The sequence below is a fragment of the Aotus nancymaae genome, unplaced genomic scaffold (genome assembly GCF_030222135.1).
Source record: "Aotus nancymaae isolate 86718 unplaced genomic scaffold, 86718_ANA_hifiasm-v0.15.2.pri h1tg000098l, whole genome shotgun sequence".
Taxonomy (NCBI): domain Eukaryota; kingdom Metazoa; phylum Chordata; class Mammalia; order Primates; family Aotidae; genus Aotus; species Aotus nancymaae.
In genome coordinates, this window is record NW_026988513.1 from 1,961,805 (window position 1) to 1,986,063 (window position 24,259).

The window sequence follows — 24,259 nt, forward strand, 5'->3', positions numbered from 1 at the left end:
TTGATGTCTTTAATAAATTCTGGAAATTTCTAAGCCATTATCTCTTTAAATACTTTTTCTTCTTTATTCACACTTTTCTCTCCTTCAAGATCTCCTTTTGGACGTATGTTATACCTTTTCACTCTATTCTTCACATCTCTTAATTTTTTCTTTTCCCCTCTCATTTTTAATTCTCTATACTGATTATGGGTCATTTCTTCGGCTCTCTTTTGTTCCTGGTTTCTTCATTTGTGTCTATCTTGCTAAAATTTACGATGTATTGAAATTTTATTTCAGTTGTGTTTTTTCTCCAGAAACTCTTTGTTTTTTGTTGTTGTTGTTGTTGTTGTTAATAAGTAAGAGGAAATTATTAACTTACTCTGGAATGGTATAGTTTCATAAATCAGGGAAGGAGATAGTCGGAGCAGTAAAGTTCTTTCCAGTGTCTCTCAGATTGTTCTATGTAGATAGAAAATCAAATACAAGCTAAGATCAAGTATAAGATTATCTTATTAAGAATAGTGGAGCAAATAAGTGAAGCCTAATAAGATGTCAGGTGACTAATTTGGTTATTAAAAATTCATGACAGGGCACAGTGGCTCACGCCTATAATCCCAGCACTTTGGGAGGCTGAGGTGGGTGGATCACCTGAGGTCAGGAGTTCAAGACCAGCCTGGCCACCGTCGTGAAACCCCATCTCTACTAAAAATGCAAAAATTAGCCGGGCATGGTGGCGTGCACCTGTAATCCCAGCTACTTGGGAGGCTGAGGCACAAGGATCGCTTGGGCCTGGGAAGTGGAGGTTGCAGTGAGCTGAGAACTCACCATTGCACTGCAGCCTGAATGACAGAGTGAGACTCCATCTCAAAAAAAAAAAAAAAAAAAAAATCACAGGAAAAGACACCACTCATGTTTTGGATGCACTAAAGATTAGTAAAACACCAGATTAGAACCACAGCAGGAGGTGAAAGAAGTGAGGCTTGGAAGCCCTCACTAACAAGTGCTAGAGAGACATGGGCTGTCCTGTTTCAAGGTGACAGTATATCCTATTGCATCTATAGTGTTCTTTTTTCTGTTAATACCTCTCCTAGGAATTAAGAGTTTGTTTGTTTTTTTTAAATTAGTTATTTACTTGGCATTTATTTTGTCCACATTTGACAAGTTGTGGTTCAGTAATATAAAGAAATGTCGGTTTGCCACCTGTAAAAGAGCTAAAAAAAAATTAATTTGTCTGAACCTAGTTATCCAGATTCACTTGGATAAATGTTCTGGTGATAGTTTGATGACCTTATTTCTACATAGGCAGCCAAATTAAAGGCAGTCTTTCTGTCACGTTTGGAATGAAAATAATAGTTTGTTTATTTTCTTTCTTGGAAGCATACTCTTGAAAAAAACATTATTACCAAAAAATTTTTAAAATCGCAAATTTGAAATCTTAAATTGGAAACATTAAAATACATCAAAATAATGATTTTACCCTTTTAAACCATTTTGACTGAGTTGAAGACAACAGTATAGAAATTAGGGAAATATGACAATCACTTAGGCATCTCTTCTCCAGGACTGTCCATTGGGCACATTGGCTGGAATAAATGCCTGGTACATGAGATGAAAATGTTCAGTTTACGTGATTGCTGCTAAGAAAGGTAGAATGGTGGCTTATCTCAGGTAGTATTGGCCACTACACCAAAATTCTGCCTCCACATATGCCTTACTTCTCTAAGTTATTACCAGCAGTTTTTTTAATGCTTTAAAAGCCTCTCCTCAGTGCTAATATGTACCAATTCAATGAGTAAGTCTATTTCTGAATACAGATATTCCTCAACTTAGGATGGGGCTACCTCCAGATAAACTCTTCCAAAATTGAAATTATTGTAAGTGCATTTTCTACTTCTGGCATTTTCTACTTAGATTGGGTTTAACCTGATGTAGCACATTCTAAGCCAGGGAGCATACTGAATGCCTATTGCTTTTGCACCATGGTAAATTGGGAAAATCATGAGTTGAACTATCATAAGTCAGTACTGTCTGTACACAATTAAATTGTTACCTTTTGTAGATTCTGGATATCAGCCCTTTGTCAGATGGGTAGATTGCAAAAATTTTTCAGATTTACAAGAAAAAAACAAGCCCATTCAAAAGTGGGCCAAGGCTGTGAACAGACACTTTACAAAAGAAGACATACGTGAGGCCAACAAACATATGAAAAAATAAATGCTCATCATCGCTGGTCATTAGAGAAATGCAAGTCAAAACTACATTGAGATACCAACTCACACTAGTTAGAATGGTGATCATTAAAAAATCTGGAGACAACAGTTACTGGAGAGGATGTGGAGAAATAGGAACACTTTTAACTGTTGGTGGGAGTGTAAATTAGTTCAACCATTGTGGAAGACAGTGTGGCGATTCCTCAAGGACCTAGAAATAAAAATTCCATTTGACCCAGCAATCCTGTTACTGGGTATATATCCAAAGGATTATAAATTGTTCTACTATAAGGACACATGCACACGAACGTTCATTGCAGCACTGTTTACCATAGCAAAGACCTGGAACCAACCCAAATGCCCATCGATGATAGACTGGACAGGGAAAATGTGGCACATATACACCATGAAATACTATGCAGCCATAAAAAATGATGAGTTTGTGTCCTTTGTAGGGACATGGATGAACCTGGAAACCATCATTCTCAGCAAACTGACACAAGAACACAAAATCAAACACCGCATGTTCTCACTCATAGGTGGGCATTGAACAGTGAGAACACATGGACACAGGGAGGGAAGCATCACACACTGGGGTCTGTCAGGGGGAAATAGGGGAGGGACAGTGGGGGGTGAGGAGTTGGGGAGAGATAGCATGGGGAGAAATGCCAGATACAGGTGATGGGGAGGAAGGCAGCAAATCACACTGCCATGTGTGTACCTATGCAACAATCTTGCATGTTCTTCACATGTACCCCCAAACCTAAAATGCAATAAATATAAATAAGTAAATAAATAAAATTGTTACCTTTTTTAAAGAAGGCACCTGTTTCTGTTAGAGACACCTGCCCTAAAAGGCCACTGCACCCTCAGGCATCTCCACTCTGCAGCCTTTCTCCCCACCATCAGTGGCCCTTAAGCACTCCCTCTCTGTTTAACCACTGCATTCCTTAAATATTGTAAATGCTTGCTTTTCTTCCTCTCCTATTAGACTGATTTCCTTAGTGTCAGGATTTTGTTTTTGTTTTTGTTTTTTGAGACAACTCGCTCTGCCCTAGGCTGGAGTGCGGTGGCAGGATCTTGGCTCACTGCAACCTCCGCCTCCCAGGTTCAAGCGATTCTCCTGCCTCAGCCTCCCAAGTAGCTGGGACTACAGGCACACGCCACCACACCCAGCTAATTTTTGTATTTTTAGTAGAGGCAAGGTTTCACCACGTTGGCCAGGATAGTCTGTATCTCTTGACCTTGTGATCCTCCCACCTCGGCCTCCCAAAGTGCTGGGATTCCAGGCATGAGCCTCCTCGCCCAGCCGGTGTCGGGATATTTTTAAATTTAATGTTTTTCCCTCACTCTTGGGTAGTGATTAATGGTAGATGGGTCTCACCCTTGCTTTTTGAGCAAGAATCAAGTAGACCCAGTTAACATCTATGTTCAGCAGCCAGTGTGAACTGGTCGTTAGTGAAAATGAGGCCGTTGAGATAATAGAAATAGCTGCTAGCATTTCTTGCGTATTCGCTTTCAGTGTGCTGGGTAAGTTTCCTGAATTATCTTTTTAAAATCTCACGACAAAAATTAGGAGCTATGTACTCCTGATGTTGATCCTGCCTTGTCACACGTTAATACTGCCACTCTACTCTCTTTTTGTAGCATTTGGCTATTAACGATGTGCACATCCATTTATTTTCAACTCCTCTTTTACCTTCTTTTTTAAAAAAATAAGGTAAAATAGCCTTCCCTTGTGCCCTATTTCAATAGGCTCCCTTCTCACCAATGTTCCAACTGCTATCTGCAGAGAATCATTCTGCCTGTCCCAGAACTTTATGTGAAGTTCCATGCAGTTTGTAGTCTTTTGTATCTGGCTTCTTTTATTTTAAATTAATAATTTTTTTTGAGATTCATCCAAATTGTGTGTACCAGTGATTCATTTCCTTTTATTGCTGAGTTTGGATAACCAGATTTTATTTAATGGTTCTCATGGTGATGGGTTGTCTCCAGTGTTAGACCTTAGGATAAAGTTACAGTGAATATTCTTGTAAGTCTCTTTGTGGACTTACAAGTACTTGGCTTGTACTCACTGATGTTGGATATATACCTTGAAGTGCAATTGTTGGTCGTAGCACAAGCCGATTAGGAACTCCGAGTAGTTTTCCAGAGTGTACCTTCCGTCAGTTATAAACATCAATGTTCCAGTTGTTCTGTATCCTAGCCAACACTTAATATTACCAATCTTTTTTATTTTAGCCAAACTCATTGTTGTTTTAGTTGGCTTTCCCTAATAAATAATGATGTTAAGCACCTTTTCTTGTATTTTCAGATATATTCAGGTAGCTTCTTTCTTGAAGTGCTTGTTTAACCTCAGCTCATTTTTAAATTGGATTAGTCATCTTTCTATTTGTGATTTTTAAAAGGCTCTATATGTCCTTGTCACACATACATATTCTCTCAGTTCATGGCTTGCTGTTTTGTTTTTATAATATCTTTTGAGCAGAACTATTTAATTCTGATGAGATCCACTGTATCAAACTTTTAAAATGTTTAATGCTTTTCATATGTTGTCAGAATCTTTACCTGCTTAAATGTCCCGAATATTTTTCCCAGAAGTTTTGTAATGTTAACTTTTATGTTTAAGTCTACGATGTCCATCTTTATGCCAGTATCTCATTGTGTTATTTATGACAGGTTTATAGTCAGTCTTGAAATCATGTAGGTGAGTCTTCCAGTGTTGTTCTTTTTAAATTGTTTTGGCTGTTTTAGGTCCTTTCCATTTATGTATAAATTTTAGCATGTGAATTTTTACCAAGAAAAGGCCATTTAGGAGTTCATCGATTTGGAGAAAATTACCAATATTGTTCATCCTGTTTATTTGTGTAGGCCATCTTTAATTTCTTTCAGCAATATTTTGTAGTTTCCAGTAGAGATTTTCCATATCTTTCGTTAAAATTTATTCCTAGGTATTTTTTATGGTGTTATAATTCTTCTGTGTCTATTATATAGAAATATAATTGATTTTTGTTACTGGCTTTGCTGCCTCAATAAATTTACTTATTCCATTAGTTTGTCAACCTGCTTAGATTTTCTAAATATGTAATCATGTCTTCTGTTAATAAAGACAGTTTTACTTTTGCTTTTTTGGTATTTTTTCTTGCCAGATCTCATGGACTAGAACCTCTGGTATAATCTTGAAATAAGTGGTGAAAGGGGACAGCTTTGCCTTATTCCTGATCTTGTGGAGAAAGCATTCTATATCTGTACCATTTTGCAGATGCCCTTTACACAACTGGTTTTCTTTCCATTCTTAGTTTACTGAGAATTTTTATCATGAAAGTATATTGAGTTTTCTCAAGTGCTTTTTCTTCATCTATTGAAAAAATACCACTTCTGTGTCATGTATGTTTAAAATGTATTTCTAGTTTTTATTTGCCAATAGTTTATTCGGATTTTTATGTCTTTATTCATAAAGGCTATTGGTGTGTAATTTTTTTCTTATAATATCTTGGTCACTTTTGATATTATGGTTATACTGGCTTCATTAAACAACATAGGATATGCTTTCAGCCTCTACTTTATGAAAACGTTTGTGTTTGTTATAATTTCTTCCTTACATGCCTGGTATAGAATCACCTGGGCCTGAAGTTTTCGTTGTGCAAACGCTTGCATATAATGGATTCAATTACTTTAATAAATATAGAACTAGTTGTGCCAGTTTTTGAAGGTTGTGTTTTTCAGGAGATTAGCAATTTCCTCTATGTTATCAAGACTTCATAACATAAAACTATAATGTCCTTTCACTAGCCTTTTAATATTTAGGATCTATAGGAATGTTTCCTTTTTCGTTTCTGTTCTTGGCAATATACGAGGTTTTTTTTCTTTATTTCTTCATCAGTCTTGCCCAGGAGCTTATCATTTTTGTTGTTATTCCTTTTTAATTTTTTAAAAATTTTAGATTTTGTTATACTTTTTCAAAATTATACTTTAAGTTCTGGGGTACATGTGCAGAACATGCAAGTTTGTTACATAGGTATAGGGTCTTGCTCTGTTGCCCGGGTTAGAGTGCAGTGGTTCAGTCATAGCACACTGCAGCCTCCATCTCCTGGGCTAAAGTAATTCTATCACCTTAGCCTCCAAGTAGTTGGGACCACAGGTGTGCGCCACCATGCCTGGCTAATCATTATCATTATTACTATTTTATTTTATTACAAAAAACCCTAATTTTGGCATTGGTGGTTTTCTCTAATATTTACCTTTTTTAAAAAAAAACTGATTTCTTTATCTTTTCCTTCTATCTAATCATCTATTTTGGTTTGTGTTTATAGATACTAGAGAAAGAGAGAGATAAAGAAAGGCAAGAGGAAACTCAGAGTTCATTGCCTGTCACTGTTTTCCTCAGTAGTTCATCTTCTGTGATCTGATTTATTTGATTTTAGGTTAGAGGCTTTTCTCATTACATAGGTGAAGTACCCTTTGAACCCTTGCATATCCAGAAATATCTTTCTCTGACTCTGTTGAGAGAATGACACAATGGCAAAATACAGGATTCTTGGGTTCTGTTCTTCCATTCCTGTAGGTTTTAATCCAGTGATTTCAGGTCCCAGTGTTGCATGTCAGAAATCAGACTGGTTCTTTCTTCTTTGTAAATAAATTATTCTTTTGATCTAGAAGTTTGAAAGTCAGTCTCCCACTGCCGTTCCCTCTCTTATTTCGAATAATGTATTAGAAACTAGAAACTTTAACAGTAGTTGACTAGATGTGTGGGCTGTGTTATCAGTCTAGCCTGGCACTCTGCAAGCCTATTTGAAGTTGCAAACTTGGGTCTTTCTTCAGATCCAGTTAAATTTTCTTCTACTGCTTGTGTAATTAATACCTTTGCTCTAGCTGCTTATATTTCTTTACTTGCATTTCTATTTTTTGCACATTAGGGCTCCTGGGTTTATCTTCTAGTATTGTCCTTCGTAATTTCCATCTCTTTACATTTTTATTCTATGCTTTTGAAGTAGTTTTTGCACGTCAGATCAGTCTTAGCAGGTGTGCGCCACCTGTTAAGTCTTAACAGTGACCAGTAGTTCCTTCTGTTAATCTACTCAGTTGTTAGCTTTGGAAATCATATATTTCACCTCTAGAAATCTCATTCTGGTAGTATACTTTAATCTCCATAAGAGTTTTCTTTATTTTTCCGTTCAAGTTGTTGCTTGTCTCTTCTGCAGCTGAATTTCAGTGCTTGATGGGTGTTCCTATGCATAGCAGCTGGCTCCCTTAGTGTGTGTTTATTTTTCATGGTCAGCTTGTTGCAGCTCAGGCCTGGCATTGAAGAGAAGCCTGTCCCTCTCAGGCCAATGATGCAGAAGCAGAACAGCCACCAGCCCCCTGCAGAGTAACCTGGGCCCACAGACTCTCCACACCTCAGACTTCCCACATCCTCCATGCTTCGGTCTCTGCCTCCCCTCTCTTCCGCTTCTGGCCTCTTGGTGCTGGTGAGACCAGGCACACTCATGTAGGGCTGATGCTAGCCTCCTTACCCTCTTCTGCTCCCACTCCCATCAGGAGCCCACAGTCCATACAGCTGAACTGTGCCAAGGGCAACACTTTCTAATAAGGGTCTTCCTTGTTTCCTTTTGCCCGAGACAGCGAGCCCTGCGTCTGGCCTCTGTGGAGTTGCCTTGGAGTCTAAGGCCTGACCGGCACGTGGCCACTCCCAGAGCTGTAACTACAAGGAGAAGCCAAGGGCGCTGCACTGAGGTTGCTAGAGTGTCAGAACGGGCTTATTTTCTATTGGTAACGCTCGTCAAATGAATTTGTTAATATGAAGAAACATAATTTTAAATGGTTCCTTTTTAATTAGTTTACTGGCTATTGCAATTTAGCGTTTATAATACCTCTTGCTCTGCTTATGGAAATGAGAGGTTAGTATTTTCAAAAACAACTGATACGGTTAGGCTTTCTGTCCCCACCCAAATCTCATCTTAATTTGTAATCTCCATAATCCCCGTGTGTCAAGGGAGAGACTAGGTGGAGGTAATTGAATCATAGGGGTGGTTTCCCCCAAGCTGTTCTCATGAGAGTGAGTGAGTTCTCACGAGATCTAATGGTTTTAAAAGGGGCTCTCCCCCTTTCACTGGGCGCTTCTCCTTCTGGCCACCTTGTGAAGAAGATGCCTTGCTTCCCGTTTGCCTTCCACCAAGATTGTAAGTTGCCTGAGGCCTCCCCAGCCATGCATAACTGTGAGTCAATTAAACCTCTTTCCTTTATAAATTACCTAGTCTCAGGCAGTTCTTTATAGCAATATGAAAACGGAATAATACAGTGACTTATAGTCCATGTGTGGGGTTTCTTTCTCCTGCAAAATAGCTATGTTAAAAGAGATCTTTATTACTGAAAATACATGAAATAAAAATCATGAGTTTTTGTAGGAAAATGGATAAGTGCTTTTAATAGGGTCTGAAGTGTCGTTAACATTATTTTACTTTTTCCATCACCCTCAAATAGGCAACTCATACGCTTTATTATGTGTTCATAGGTTAGCATGGCGTCATTGAAAGAACTAGATCAAAGACTCTTTGAAAATTACATCGAGTTGAAAGCAGATCCCATCGTTGGCTCCTTAGAACCTGGAATTTATGCAGGCTATTTTGATTGGAAAGACTGCCTGCCTCCAACAGGTAAGTAAATAAATTGTCTCGAGTAATAGATGTGGATATGCTTTTGTCAGTTGATACATGCTTGAATTCTTTTCATTTTATTCTCGTTTTTCTCCTATCTACTGAGAGTGAGAGATTAATTTGATTTCACCTTATTTGCTTAAATCCATTTTTTGGATAGTTTGGAAATTAGGACACTTTTTATTATTACTTTGTGGCTTAAAGCTGTTTTTAAGTTCTAGAGAATAATTAAATATACCTTATAATAATTGATCATTTTAGTAATGCATGCCTGCTTGCTGTGATCTTTTTGTATAGATATAATAGAGTGATTGTGAGTGACAGTTTCATGCAATGACCTTGTGAACATCATCAAAAAATGTGTTAAAGAAATCTGGTCACATCTATGTAAGACCTAATTAGCGATGCTGTAAAGGTGAAGGATAGAAGAAAAATGTGTAGGGGTGAAATTATTATAGTAATTTAGTAATGAAAATTGAGCCACAGAAGGATGAATGATACAGTTCAAGTATTATCTTTGTGATATCAAGTGAAAGTCACTTGAATCACTTCAAAATGTATATTTTTTAAATAACTATTGCTTTCTGAATCAAGTAAACTTTGGACTGATCAAATAGTTGTTTCTTTGTATAAAATAGTGTGGAATACCTCAAACCAAGCTGCCCGTTGGCACTTTTGTAGAGAAGTGGCGTATGTACAAGTGGCCATGCTCATATCAGACGTGAATTCTTCGTGGGTATATATATGTAGATAGACCAGAGAGCTGTTAACAGGTTTGGGTTTATCTTCATTGTTTTGACTAATCACGTTAATCTCCTTTTGTTTTTATTGTGTAGCGCTTATACTAAATGATGATAAAATTGTTTATCTTTTAAACCCCTTTGGTTTTTATTGTATAGTGTGCACATATAGTGATGCCAAAAGTCTAAACTAAAAACTGGAATCATTCAATTAACCACAGTTTCTTAATGTGACCACAGTTATTGAATTGTCTGAACTCACAGTCATGGCAGTCATGCAAGCCTTTCTTCCTCCTGTGCTTTTCTGTACACACATTTTACTGTGCCCAAGCCAGATTCAGTTCATACCCTCAAAGTACATCCTTTTAAAGTCTAAGTTAGACTCTATCAGTATCTTGCTTAAAATTCTTAGAATATCTTTCCGTGATAGTAAAACCTGGGAAGATGTGCTGTGCCAGCCTCTTCCCTGGCACCTTGCCCACTGCCCCACTGCGCCACCCCACAGCCTCTCCAGCTAGACTCAACCTCTGCCTTTTTGAAAAGCTCATCTTTCTAAAATATAAATTGGATCCTGTCAGTCCCCTGCTGAAAACCCTTCAGAGAGGCTCATTCTCCTGGTAACTAACCCCAGACTTCTCAGACAAGGTAGCATCCCCACAGGTACCAAATTCCATGGAAACTTAAGTTCCTGGTGTGAAATGGTGTCATATTTGCACGTAACTCACACACATTCTCCTGTATGCTTTAAATCATCTCTAGATTACTTATAACACCCAATACAATGTCAACACTTTGTGAATAGTTGTTATACTATATCGTTTAGGGAATAAGAACAAGGAAAAAAGTTCACGCATGTTCACTACAGATGCAACCATCTGTTCTTTCCCCCAGAATATTTTCCATTCATGGTTGGTTGAATCTACAGATGCAGAAGTCACCATTGTGGAGGCCACAGTTGCGCTTGCTATGAGTTACCTCCCTCTCCATGGGCTCCCCCAGGAAGCAGGCAGGCTGGGTGCTTCGTGCACTGTGAACCCTGTGCCCAGTCCCTCTCACCTCTGCCCCTTCTCTTAACCTCCCCTGCCCTCCCAGGCCCTCTGTCCTCTGGGAGCCCACCCGGCCCATCCCTGCATGTCTCCCGGTCATGCTGGCCTACCTCCATCTGTGGTGCTCCCGGAGCAGTTCACAACTCTCTGTGCCCACAGAAAACGTTTTGTCATAGTCTGCCTCCTTGCTGGACAGCCTCAGCACAGGGACCGGCATTTGGGTGTCTGGTTCTCAGAGTTTTTAGCACAGTGCAGTTTCTGACACCCAACTGATGAGTGTATTTTTGTGGAGTCAATGAAGATTGGCAGTTTTCTATAATAATATACCATCTTTCTAAAGTGCCTGTTGCTCCATCTCTTCCAAGTGTTTGCTATATGCTTTTGCCTGGTTTTTCTCAACATTTTTTCGGTAGGAAAGTACATTATACAGTGTTCTAGTTTCTACTGTTCTTCTGATTCACTTTTAAATAAATAATACACAGTGAATATTCGTATCTGTTGAAATGAGTTAAAGTGAGTTAGAGTGCTCATTTTCTTGTCATTGGTGAATTCTCATATGGTAGTTGTGTACACTTTCTAAATCTGAGCAATTGCATTTTAATTAAAGTGCAATTGTGAAGTATATCTACCACATCATCAGTACTATCTATTTAACTCTTTAAATTCCTACCGAACAGTGTATTACTTTGCATCACCATGCAAGAAGTGATACATCGTTCAGTAATAGTTCAAATGAATATTGTTAAAGTTCATGTCTTCCCCTGTGATTAGCGTGTAAGTACATTAACTGTTCACACATCTACTACATCAGCAATTCTGTTTAACTGTTTATTACTGTACAATGTATTACTTTGCATCAGCATGCAAAAAGTAATACATTGTTCAGGAATAGTTTAAATGAATTTTGTTAAAGTTCATATCTTTTCCTGTGATTAGCATCTAAGTACATTAACTGTTCACACTGAAATCATTCTTATCTTACTTAGTTATGTTCAAGGTTATTAAATCATTTGTGATGTTTCTTTGAGATTAGAAAAAAATCGTGACACAGCCCGTCTGATTTTCCTGAACTTCAGGGATTACTATAACAATTTAGAATGGGCGACCAAGCTTCAGTCTCCACAGACAGTGGTTATTCTCTGTTGTCACTGAAATCTCTGATTGTTACTGAGAAACAGGATTTACTTGCCCCTGATGCAGAGGATGACTTCTCTTCACCAACCCTCCCTCAGACCTGATGCCTCCCTTAACAAATGGCGAGATGTCTTTAGTGTGCGCCGAACACTGGCAAGGACAGTCGAGAATGTCTGTCAGGTAGAAGCAGGCCTTTCCCATCCACCCGCTCCAAGGTGTCTTCGGCCCATTCTCTGCAGTGCGTTGTTAGGTCACAGTACTTCAGATGCAGGGACTGCTGGCCATTACCATGTGTCTGTGGATCCCATGACAGCACTTCAGTGAGCAGTAACCAGGGCGGAGGGTGAATGGAGGCATTGCTGGACTAACAGGGATCTTAGGTGTCCACTGCATCCAGTTACTAACCACGACTGGCAATTTCCAAGTCCTCCCTGGATTTGTTTAAGGTACCCAGAGTCCTTTCTCTATGACCTTCATATTTTCCAACCATCATATTGAACAAGTACAAGCCTCTGTTGTCAATTAGGATCAGAGCCTAAATGTAATCCTGAGATTGATCTTAATAATAGTTTGTAACCTCAGATAATCTTTAATACAAAATTAAGATTCTGCTGGCTGTGTGACATTAAGTGGTGAGGCTTTTTTGTTTTTTGTAACATAGTTTCATTTCTTGGTTTTGTTTTTTTCTCAAGATAAACTTTCATAAGCAAATGGCACGTACCGTCAGCAATTTATTTACTCTTTCTCATATTCCAAAAACACGTAGAAGTTGTTGGTGTTCATTTCACTTTTATGAACTGTATTGAGTTCTGTTCTTTGTGTAGTTTTGACTTCTTGATTACTAACTGGACCTCAGCCTCGCATAGTCATATAGTGATTTTTAGTTTGTTTAAAGCTGACTGAAGTTGAAATTTTGTGTAAAGTGAACAGCCAAAAGAGTTTGACTATTAATCTTCCAAAATAATTTCAATTAACAACTTTAGTATTATCTTCAGAATTTTCATCTTCAGAAACTGAATTTTGCAAATCATATAGGAAACTGATTACTTATTGCTGTAGTTAGCAATAAATTTAGTTTCTGATGCTGTATGTAGTGATTAAAAAAAATCCAGTTGATTAATTTCATGATTCAAGAAGAGATATCCGTTAAAGTCATAGCTATGTTTTTTTAAATCTGACCGTTGGATAGTTAGATTCGTGTCACCTCTTTATTTGTGTATATGTCAGTAAAGATTATTCTGGTTATTCTGAGTCACAAAACTGTGTTCTTAAGATTTTAATTGTTGTTATCCACAGTAATTAAGAGTTCTTAGTATTTGAATTTTATAAATTTTAAATAAATTAAGAATATTGTTGGTCTTTGCAAATACACATTGAAGTTGACGTCTTTAAAACATTAAATAAGAAAAAGTATTTCTTTAAGTTTTATATACTGGTTTAACTATTTTTTCTATCAAAAGGCATAAAAAATTAATATATATTATTTAAAGGTATTTACTAAGTGAATTTAATCAGTTTATATAAGTAAATAGTGATCTGATTTTTAATTCAAATGCTCTTTTATTAATTATAGTAATTGAAATTATAATGGGAAGGGGAAAACTTTATATAGTTTGTGACATGAGTATGTCTAGGACCATTATAAAAATAATAGCAGAGTTGGTTGCTTCCATATGTGACACGTATAACCTAGAGTAGAGTAACCTCCCCTCCCTCAGTGATGCAGCAGAGCACAGGCTCGGAGTGCACAGTTCTGTCAGTGAGCGAGACTTGTAAGTGTGTTGTCCAAGCAGTGTGCCAAGCAGCATTTTCCAACAAATTGAAGAGAAAGAAAATGTGGATCTAATTATGGAGACAGAGACAGAGGCACAGCTCTTCTTAAGTCTATGTGTGTTCAATTTTATTTTAAGGTCTTTACCTTTTCGAATGTATTTTGCAGATATTTTCACTGAATTCTACAGGAGGCACTGCACAATTAAGTTATCTCTTGCATCCTGTAACTTAAACCACTCAAAGCTCAGGCCCAGCTTAGAGTTTCTAGAGATTAAGAACATTGCGCGTTAGGTTGTCTCTTGAATCTTGTAACTTAAATCATTGAAAGCTCAGGCCCAGCTTAGAGTTTCTAGAGAATAAGAAAAATGCTACAAGAATGGAGGTAAGGAGAAAGTGTAATTTTTGTTTGATTTTCAAAAAATGGAAAACTATAGACAGACCTCAAAGCTTAATGTAGCTCTCTGAGAAAATGGATCATTAAAATGTTTGGGGTCCTTATAAAATAAGTTGTATGTTACATGTATATGTGAATTTATACATACATATATTCCTTATACATGCATTTATACACAGACATAAATATGTATACATGCTTAGTAATGTAGTCAGCATTTATTGCAAATATACCATGTGCAGGGTAGAGGGCTTTGCAGAAATCATCTGATTTAATCTGCATAATGGCACCTCAAGAAGTAAGCAGTATTTTTATTCTCATTTTATAGATGAAGCCACTGAGCACAGAGAGGGTAAGTGACTTGCTCAAGGTTGGGTAGCTAGGAAGTGACAGGGTAAGGGTTCAGAGTTCAAATCTAGGCAGCCCTTAATTTTAGGCATTGTGCTGTGTTGCTACACAGCAAACTAAGAGCCTCCATTAGAAATGTACAAAGAAAAAGACAGGTATGATACAAGTCATGAGATTCACAAAAAAACTAATATGGCCAAAAAATATAAAAATAGGATAAAATTCATCAGCTCTCAATGCAAATTAAAATAGCATTAGGGTATCATTTTGTTAAAACTTTCTGGATTGACAAATATTGTAAAGCTTGATAATACCTGCTTTTTGGCAAAGGTACAAAGAAACAAACTTTTCCATCATCTTCCCAGGAGTGTAAATTAGCACAGATATACACATACGTGTGTGGGTGTATACACACACATATATATGTATAGAATTTACTTAGAAATTTTGTTTCTAAGAATTTGTCTTAAGGAGCATTTTACAGAAGTAAGTAAAGATTTATATAGAGTGATGTTTATTGAAGCATTTTTAATATATGCAGAATCTGTAGAACTGCCTAAATGCCCATTAGTAATGAATTGGTTAAATAAACTATTATATATCTGTCCAACTACTGTGCTTTCTTTATAACGGATGAGACGGATAGGTGGGTAAATACATTCCTGTATGTGGGGGACTGTCCATATATTGGTAGAAAATGTTGGTTAAAGACATTCATTCATTCTTTCCTCATTTTTATTGAAAAAGACAGTGTTTCAATTTCATATGTATTATTTGACATATGTAAACATATCTTGAAAGAGGGTAGGAAGGAGCATGCTAGAGAACATTGATTTTCTACTTTAAAAGTTTGTTTTTAAAAATATTGAGGAGGAATATATGTAATTGCATTTTTAAATAGAAATTTCTGTCTTTAAAAAAATGAAAAACTTCATGGAGACTGCATACCCACAAAGAACAGGCATATTTAACACTAACTTGTTTTCTTCTTGGACACAGCGTTGGTTTGATAAAGAAATAACATACGTGGTGAATTTAGGTTTCAGCAAGTCATTTGACAGTTTTTCCTGATATTTTCTGGAATCCTAGTTACTGACTTACACCATCATGTCTTCATGTCAGTCTAGAGGAGAGCCTCTAGTCACTGCAAGAACACTCATTTAACAATGTTCAGCATTTTATTAGACACTTGAAAATGGAATAAATTCCGCTTTAGCTAAATTTATGAAGAAAAACCTGGTAAAATTAGGTTAATAGTAGCACTATCTTACACTATACTTACAAAGTTTCTACAGTGCCTTTATGTAAGCCTATGATGGAACTATCCTAAAATTAATGACAAAATGTAGTGTGTTTTATTAATTAGAACTACCACAGAATAAAAAATACAAGCTTCAGAGGAATTTTGGTTTCAGTAATAGAGGAAGAACTTATCAGACTAACCCTTCTACACTTAAAAATTGAACTCTGCACAGAATAGAGAAACCCAGCTGTGAGAGGCACTAGAGAGCCATCAAAAGCAGACAGACTGGAGAGGGCACTTGAACCCTTGCAGGAGGGGAGCTTGCACCAACCAGATCTGAGGGTTCTCCAGGACTGCAGCACCGGGTGCCCAGCACTCCTGTAGAAGGGACCGAGGGATGCAGCCAAAGAAAGTTGCACTCGGTGGAAACTTGAATCTAAAGGAAGGAGTAAAAAATACTAGAAATGGTTGATACATGGAAAAATAGAAAAGACAAACTTTTTGGTTTTTAATTTTTTAAAAGATGATTGAATATAGAAAAATTTCTCGCCTGGCACGGTGGCTCATGCCTGTAATCCCAGCACTTTGGTATGCCGAGGTGAGTGGATCAGGAGGTCAGGAGTTCAAGACCAGCCTGGCCAAGACAGTGAAACCCCATCTCTACTAAAAATACAAAAAAAATTAGCAGGGTGTGGTGGCAGGCGCCTGTAGTCCCAGCTACTCGGGAGGCTGAGAAGAATCATTGGAACCCAGAAGGTGGAGGTTGCAGTGAGCCGAGACTGTGTCATTGCACTCCAGCCTGGGCAACAGAGTGAGACTCCGTCTCAAAAAAAAAAAAAAAAAAAAGAAAGAAAAATTTTATATTTATTGTTGAATTCACAAAGACCCTTTCTTTGTAGAAAATTCCAAGTCTAAATGGTTTTACTGATAAATTCAATGTAACATTTAAGGAATAAGTGATACCAATTTTATGTAAACTTTACCAGAAAATATAATAGGAAGCATATTCAGTCTCATTTTATGAAACCTGCGTAACCCCAAATCAAAAATATGACAAGAACATTACATGGAAAGACAACTACAGACTAGTATTCCTCATGAACATTGAAACAAAAAATTCTAATACTTATTTTTAGCAGATCAAAGCATTATTGTCCATACAGTGGGACACTAACACATTATGACCCAGTAGGGTTTATTTCTTTTTTTAGTTTGAAATTTTTGTTTCATTTATTTACCATATATTTATTTATTTATTTTATTGCACTTTAGGTTCTGGGGTACATGTGAAGAACATACAGGATTGTTGCATAGGTGCATACATGGCAATGTGGTTTGCTGCCTCCATCCCCATCACCTATATCTGGTATTTCTCCCCATGTTATCCATCCCCAACTCCCTATCCCCCACATTCCCTCCCCTAGTCCCCCTCCAACAGACCTCAGTATGTGATACTCCCCTCCCTGTGTCCATGTGTTCTCATTGTTCAACACCCACCTATGAGTGAGAACATGCGGTGTTTGATTTTCTCTTCTTGTGTCAGTTTGCTGAGAATGATGGTTTCCAGGTTCTTCCATGTCTCTACAAAGAACACGAAGTCTTGTTTTTTTGTGTCTGCATAATATTCCATAGTGTATATGTGCCACATTTTCCCTGTCCAGTCTATCGTTGATAGGCATTTGGGTTGGTTCCAAGTCTTTGCTATTGTAAACAGTGCTGCAGTGAACATACGTGTGCATGTGTCTTTATAAGAGAAAGATTTATAATCCTTTGGATATATACCCAATAGTGGGATTGCTGGGTCAAATGGAATTTCTATTTCTAAGTCCTTGAGGAATCGCCACATTGTCTTTCACAATGCTTGAACTAATTTACACTCCCACCAACAGTGTAAAAGTGTTCCTACTTCTCCACATCCTCTCCAGCATCTGTTGTCTCCAGATTTTTTAATGATCGCCATTCTAACTGGCATGAAATGGTATCTCAATGTAGTTTTGATTTGCATTTCTCTAATGACCAGTGATGATGAGCATTTTTTCATGTTTGTTGGCCTCATATATATGTCTTCTTTTGAAAAGTGTCTGTTCATATCCTTCACCCACTTTTGAATGGGTTTGTTTGCTTTTTTTCTTGTAAATCTGTTTTAGTTCTTTGTAGATTTTGGTTATAAGTCCTTTATCAGATGGGTAGATTGCAAAAAAATTTTCCCATTCTGTTGGTTGCCAGTTCACTCTAATGATTGTTTCTTTTGCTGTGCAGAAACTTTGGAGTTTAATTAGATCCCATTTGTCTAGTTTGGCTTTTGTTGCCATTGCTTTTGGTGTTTTAGTCATGAAGTCCTTGCCTATGCCTATGTCCTGAATGGTTTTGCCTAGATTTTCTTCTAGGGTTTTTATGATGTTAGGTCTTATGTTTAAGTCTTTAATCCATCTGGAGTTAATTTTAGTGTAAGGTGTCAGGAAGGGATCCAGTTTCTGCTTTCTGTACATGGCTAGCCAGTTTTCCCAACACCATTTATTAAACAGGGAATCATTTCCCCATTGCTTGTTTTTGTCAGGTTTGTCACAGATCAGATGGTTGTAGATGGGTGGCGTTGTCTCTGAGGCCTCTGTTCTGTTCTATTGGTCTATATCTCTGTTTTGGTACCAGTACCATGCTGTTTTGGTTACTGTAGCCTTGTAGTATAGTTTGAAATCAGGTAGCGTGATGCCTCTAGCTTTGTTCTTTTTGCTTAGAACTAACTTGGCTCTGCAGTCTCTCTTTTGGTTCCATATGAATTTTAAGGTGGTTTTTTCCAGTTCTGTGAAGAGGGTCATAGGTAGCTTGATGGGGATAGTGTTGAATCTATAAATTACTTTGGGCAGTATGGCCATTTTCACAATATTGATTCTTCCTAACCATGAGCATGGAATGTTTTTCCATCTGTTCGTGTCCTCTCTTATTTGCTTGAGCAGTGGTTTGTAGTTCTCCTTAAATAGGTCCTTCACATCCTTTGTTAGTTGTATTCATAGGTATTTTATTCTCTTTGTAGCAATTGTCAATGGCAGTTCGTTCTTGATTTGGCTCTCTTTAAGTCTGTTATTGGTGTATAGGAATGCTTGTGACTTTTGCACATTGATTTTGTTTCCTGAGACTTTGCTGAAGTTGCATATCAGTTTCAGGAGATTTTGGGCTGAGATGATGGGGTCTTCTAAATATACAATCATGCCGTCTGCAAATAGAGACAGTTTGACTTCCTCTTTTCCTAATTGAATACCTTTATTTATTTTTCTTGCCTAAATTGCTCTGGCTAAAACTTTCAATACTATGTTGACTAGGAGTGGTGAGAGAGTGAATCCTTGTCGAGTGCCAGATTTCAAAGGGAATGCTTCCAGTTTTTGCCCATTCAGTATGATATTGGCTGTGTGTTTGTCATAAATAGCTTTTATTATTTTGAGATATGTTCCGTCAATACCGAGTTTATTAAGAGTTTATACCATAAATGACTGTTGAATTTTGTCGAAGGCCTTCTCTGCATTTATTCAGATAATCATGTGGTTTTTGTCTTTGGCTCTGTTTATGTGGTGAATTAACGTTTATAGACTTGTGTATGTTGAACCAGCCTTGCATACCTGGAATGAAGCCTACTTGATCGTGACTGATAAGCTTTTTGATGTGCTGTTGCAGTCGGTTTGCCAGTATTTTATTGAAGATTTTTGAATCTATGTTCATCATGGATATTGGCCTGAAATTTTCTTTTCTTGTTGAGTCTCTGCCAGGTTTTGGTATCAGGATGATGCTGGTCTCATAAAAAGATCTGGGAAGGATTCCCTCTTTGTGGATTGTTTGGAAGAGTTTTAGAAGGAGTGGTACCAGCTCCTCTTTGTATGTCTGTTAGAATTCAGCTGTGAACCCATCTGGACCTGGGCTTTTTTTGGGTGGTAAGCTCTTAATTGCTGCCTCGACTTCAGCCCTTGTTATTGGTCTATTCAGGGTTTCGACTTCTTCCTGGTTTAGGCTTGGGAGGAGGCAGCTGTCCAGGAATTTATCCATTTCTTCCAGGTTTAGTGATTTATGTGCATAGAGTTATTTGTAGTAATCTCTGATGATGGTTTGTATTTCTGTGGAATCTGTGGTGATATCCCCTTTATCATTTTTTATTGCATCTATTTGATTATTCTCTCTTTTCTTTTTTATTAATCTGGATAGTGGTCTATTTTGTTGATCTTTTCAAAAAACCAGCTCCTAAATTTATTGATTTTTTGAAGGGTTTTTTGTGTCTCTATCTCCTTCAGTTCTGCTCTGATCTTAGTTATTTCTTGTCTTCTGCTAGCTTTTGAGTTGTTGTTTTTTTTTTATCTTGCTCCTCTAGCTCTTTCAATTTTGACGATAGGGTGTCAATTTTAGATCTTTCCTTGCTTCTCATGTGGGCATTTATTGCTATAAGTTTCCCTCTAGACACTGCTTTAAATGTATCTCAGAGATTCCGGTACATTGTGTCTTCATTCTCATTGGTTTCGAAGAATATCTTTATTTCTGCCTTCATTGTTTATCCAGTCAACATTCAAGAGCCAGTTGTTCAGTTTCCATGAAGTGTGTGGTTCTGAGTTAGTGTCTGAATCCTGAGTTCTAATTTGATTGCACTGTGGTCTGACAGACTGTTTGTTATGATTTCCGTTCTTTTGCATTTGCTGAGGAGTTATGTGGTCAATTTTAGAGTAGGTGTGATATGGTGCTGAGAAGAATGTATATTCTGTGGATTTGGGGTGGAGAGTTCTGTCAATGTCTATTAGGTTTGCTTGGTCCAGATCTGAGTTCAAGTGCTGGATATCCCTGTTAATTTTCTGTCTCATTGATCTAATATTGACAGTGGAGGGTTAAAGTCTCCCACTATTATTGTGCAGGAGTCTAAGTCTCTTTGCAGGTCATTAAGAACTTGCTTTATGTATCTGGGTGCTCCTGTATTGAGTGCATATATATTTAGGATCATTAGCTCTTCTTGTTGCATTGATCCTTTTACCATTATGTAATGCCCTTGTCTCTTTTGATATTTGCTAGTTTAAAGTCTATTTTATCAGAGACTAAGATTGCAACTCCTGCTTTTTTTTGCTCTCCATTTGCTTGGTAACTCTTCCTCCATCCCTTTATTTTGAGCCTATGTGTATCCTTGCATGTGAGATGGGTTTCCTGGATGCAGCACAGTGATGGATTTTGGCTTTTTATCCGATTTGCCAGTCTGTGTCTTTTGATTGGGGCATTTAGCCCATTTACATTTAAGGTTAATATTGTTATATGTGAATTTGATCCTGCCATTTTGATACTAGCTGGTTGTTTTGCCCATTAGTTGATGCAGTTTCTTCATTGTGTTGATGGTCTTCACCATTTGGTATGATTGTGCAGTGGCTGGTACTGGTTGTTCCTTTCTATGTTTAGTGCTTCTTTCAGGAGTTCTTGTAAAGCAGGCCTGGTGGTGATGAAATCTCTGAGCAATTCCTTGTTTATCAAGGATTTTATTTCTTCTTCCCTTATGAAGCTTAGTTTGGCTGGATGTGAAATTCTAGTTTGAGAGTTCTTTTCTTTAAGGATGTTGAATATTGGCCCCTACTCTCTTCTTGCTTGTAGTGTTTCTGCTGAGAGATCCACTGCGAGTCTGATGGGATTCCATTTGTGGGTAACCCAACCTTTCTCTCTGGCTGCCCTTAGCATTTTTTCCTTCATTTCAACCCTGGTGAATCTGACAATTATGTGCCTTGGCGTTACTCTTCTTGAGGAGTATCTTTGTGGTATTCTCTGTATTTCCTGTACTTGAATAGTGGCCTACCTGCAAGGTTGGAGAAGTTCTCCTGGATGATATCCTGAAGAGTGTTTTCCAGCTTGGATTCATTCTCTCCATCACATTCAGGTACACCTATCAAACGTAGATTAGGTCTTTTCACATAATCACCTATTTCTTGGAGGCTTTGTTCATTTTCTTTTACTCTTTTTTCTCTAATCTTGCCTTCTCGTTTTGTTTCGAGTTGATCTTCAGTATCTGATATCCCTTCTTCTGCTTGGTCGATTCGGTTATTGAAACTTGTGTATGCTTCGTGAAGTGCTCATGTTGTGTTTTTCAGCTCCATCAATTCATTTATATTCTCTCTAAGCTGTTTATTCTCGTTAGCACTTCGTCAAACCTTTTTTCAGGGTTCTTAGTTTCTTTGCATTGGGTTAGAACATGTTCTTTTAGCTCAGAGACATTTGTTATCACCCACCTTCTGAAGCCTGTTTCTGTCAATTCATCGGACTCATTCTCCATACATCCTTGTTCCCTTGCTGGTGAGGAGTTGTGATCCATTGGAGGAGGAGAGGCGTTCTGGTTTTGGGTGTTTCATTGTTTTTGTGCTAGTTTCTTCCCATCTTTGTGGATTTATCTACCTGTGGTCTTTCTAGTTGGTGACTTTCAGATGGGGTCTCTGAGTGGACATCCTTTTTGTTGATGATCAAGTTATTTCTTTCTGTTCTTAGTTTTCCATGTAACAGTCAGGCCCCTCTGCTGTAGGACAGCTGGAAGTCCACCCCAGACCCTGCTTGCCTGGGGATCACCCATGGGGGCTGCAGAACAGTAAGGGTTGCTGCCAGTTTCTTCTGTTATCTCTGTCCCAGAATGATACCCTCCAGATGTCCACCTGAGCTTTCCTTTATGAGGTGGCTCTTTGGATATATGGCTGTCAGGGAGCTGCTTGAGAAGACAGTCTGTCCCTTATAGGAGCTCAGGTGCTGAGCTGTGAGCTCCGTTGTTCCATTCAGAGCTGCTGGGCAGGTACGTTTAAGTCTGCTGCAGCGGAACTCCTAACCGCCTTTTTTTCCGAGGTGCTGTATCTCGGGAAGGTAGGGCTTTATTTATAAGTTCCTGACATGCTGCTGCCTTTTTTCAGAGATGCCTGCCTAGCAAGGAGGTAGCCTATTTACAGTCTGCTAGCAGAGGCATTGCTGAGCTGCCATGGGCTCTGCCCAGGTGCTGTGTGAACTTCCTTGCAGTTTTGTTTATAGAGGTATAGTTAGAACTGCCTCGGTAATGGTGGTCTGCCTCAGTAATGGTGGTCTGCCTCGGTAGTGGCGGACTGCCTTGGTAATGGTGGACTGCCTCAGTAATGGTGGACTGCCTCAGTAATGGCGGACTGCCTCAGTAGTGGTGGACTGCCTCAGTAATGGCGGTCGCCCTTACCCCCACAGAGCTGGACCGTCCCGGGTCCAGCTGTGCTTGCTGTGAAACTCCATCCAGAATATTTCAGATTGCTGGTCTGTGTGGGGGTGGGACCCGCCGAGCCAGATCACCTGACTCCCTGTTTCAGCCCCCTTTTTTTCAGTTGAATGGGCGACTCTGTCTCCCAGGCATTCCAGTCACCAGTTGAAATGGCGCCCGGATTTGTGTGAGTTTTTGTGCGGAGACCTGCCGCTCTGGCTGAAACAGCCGTGCTGGAGACTCGTGGCACTTTTCTGCTCAGGAATCTCCCGGTCTGTGGGCAGTAAGAATTCATTTGGAAATGCGGTGATCACTCACCCTCTGTGTTTTCGCTGGGAACTGCAGTCCAGAACTGTTCCTATTCGGCCATCTTGAATCGTCCCTCCTATTTACTATTTTTAAATTTTATTTTACTTCAAGTTCTGGGACACATGTGCAAAACGCGCAGTTTCGTTAAATAGGTATGTGTATGCCATGGTGGTCCGGTAGTCATGGGATGATGCTGCTGACCAAGCAGGAGGCAGGAGCCACGCTAACTTCTTCACAAGGTGACACCCCTACCTAATTACAATCATTGCCGAATCTGGTCTTCCCCGTTCGTAAATGTTCTAATGAATGACCAAATAAGGATTATAAGACATTTTTCTTTACACTGAGCATATATTGCTCTTACTTTTCTATCAATAAAAAAATAAATCCATAAGCAGAGCTACCTCCTCTGTTTAACATAATCAAGCTTCAAGTTCTCCTCCCTTTGCTGCTCTTTCAGTTTTGGTTAAAGCATTTGGATAAATTTATATTGCAATGTCTTAGTTCAGCTCTGCACCTCACCCACACCTTCACACTGCACCAAACATCACCTTGAAATAATAACATTTTGTTCATATTATCAATTTAGCAGAAAATAAAGGTAGTTTTCCATTCTCCCTCGTACATTTTTAAAGGAATTTAGAAAGCTGCCTTTTAATCATGTGAGGTAGTGATATCACCATAAAATCACCATAAAATTGTAAGGTCATTTGAAGCCAGGGCTTTGGGGTTACAGTGAGCTATGATTGCACCACTGCAGTCCAGCCTGGCCAACAGGGAGAGACCCTGTCTCAAAAACAAACAGTTTTTTAAGGACCTAATTATACTTTGGCACCTGCCAAAATAAATCATACATTCATTGCCCTGTTTAAAGTCTAACTTGAATTCACAGATATGAAAATACATGTTTGGAACAGCAAGAGTAGAATAAAGTGAAGTCAGATCTCTTAATCTACATACTCAATATCTATAAAATACTTAATGTACAGATAGAAAGTACATTTGTTTTTCATTCCTTCAGCAAATATTGCCAAGTCTGTTCTATACAAGGCACTCTCCAAGTTTTCCAGGTTGTTCAGATAGCAGTTTCTGATGTCCAGGTTTAAAGCATAGGGAATCTGACAGTACTGCATAGGAGGTGGAAGCATTGCGTTCTCACTCAACCGAGTTGGTAAGCTCTCCTGTTCTTCAGCATCTGTGGAGTCAGGGTGCTGATCTCAAGAGTGTGC

The 24,259-nt window shown here is 38.4% G+C and overlaps 1 protein-coding gene across 3 annotated transcripts in view; it reads left to right on the forward strand.

Moving 5' to 3' along the window:
* Positions 1–24,259, forward strand: part of EXOC2 (exocyst complex component 2) — a 212,306-nt gene that overhangs the window by 152,030 nt on the left and 36,017 nt on the right. For all 3 annotated transcript variants that reach the window (XM_021676162.2, XM_021676163.2, XM_064370040.1), the window contains exon 23: positions 8,701–8,842. In XM_021676162.2, the coding sequence (XP_021531837.2) occupies positions 8,701–8,842 (142 nt within the window). The remainder of the gene's footprint in view (positions 1–8,700; positions 8,843–24,259) is intronic.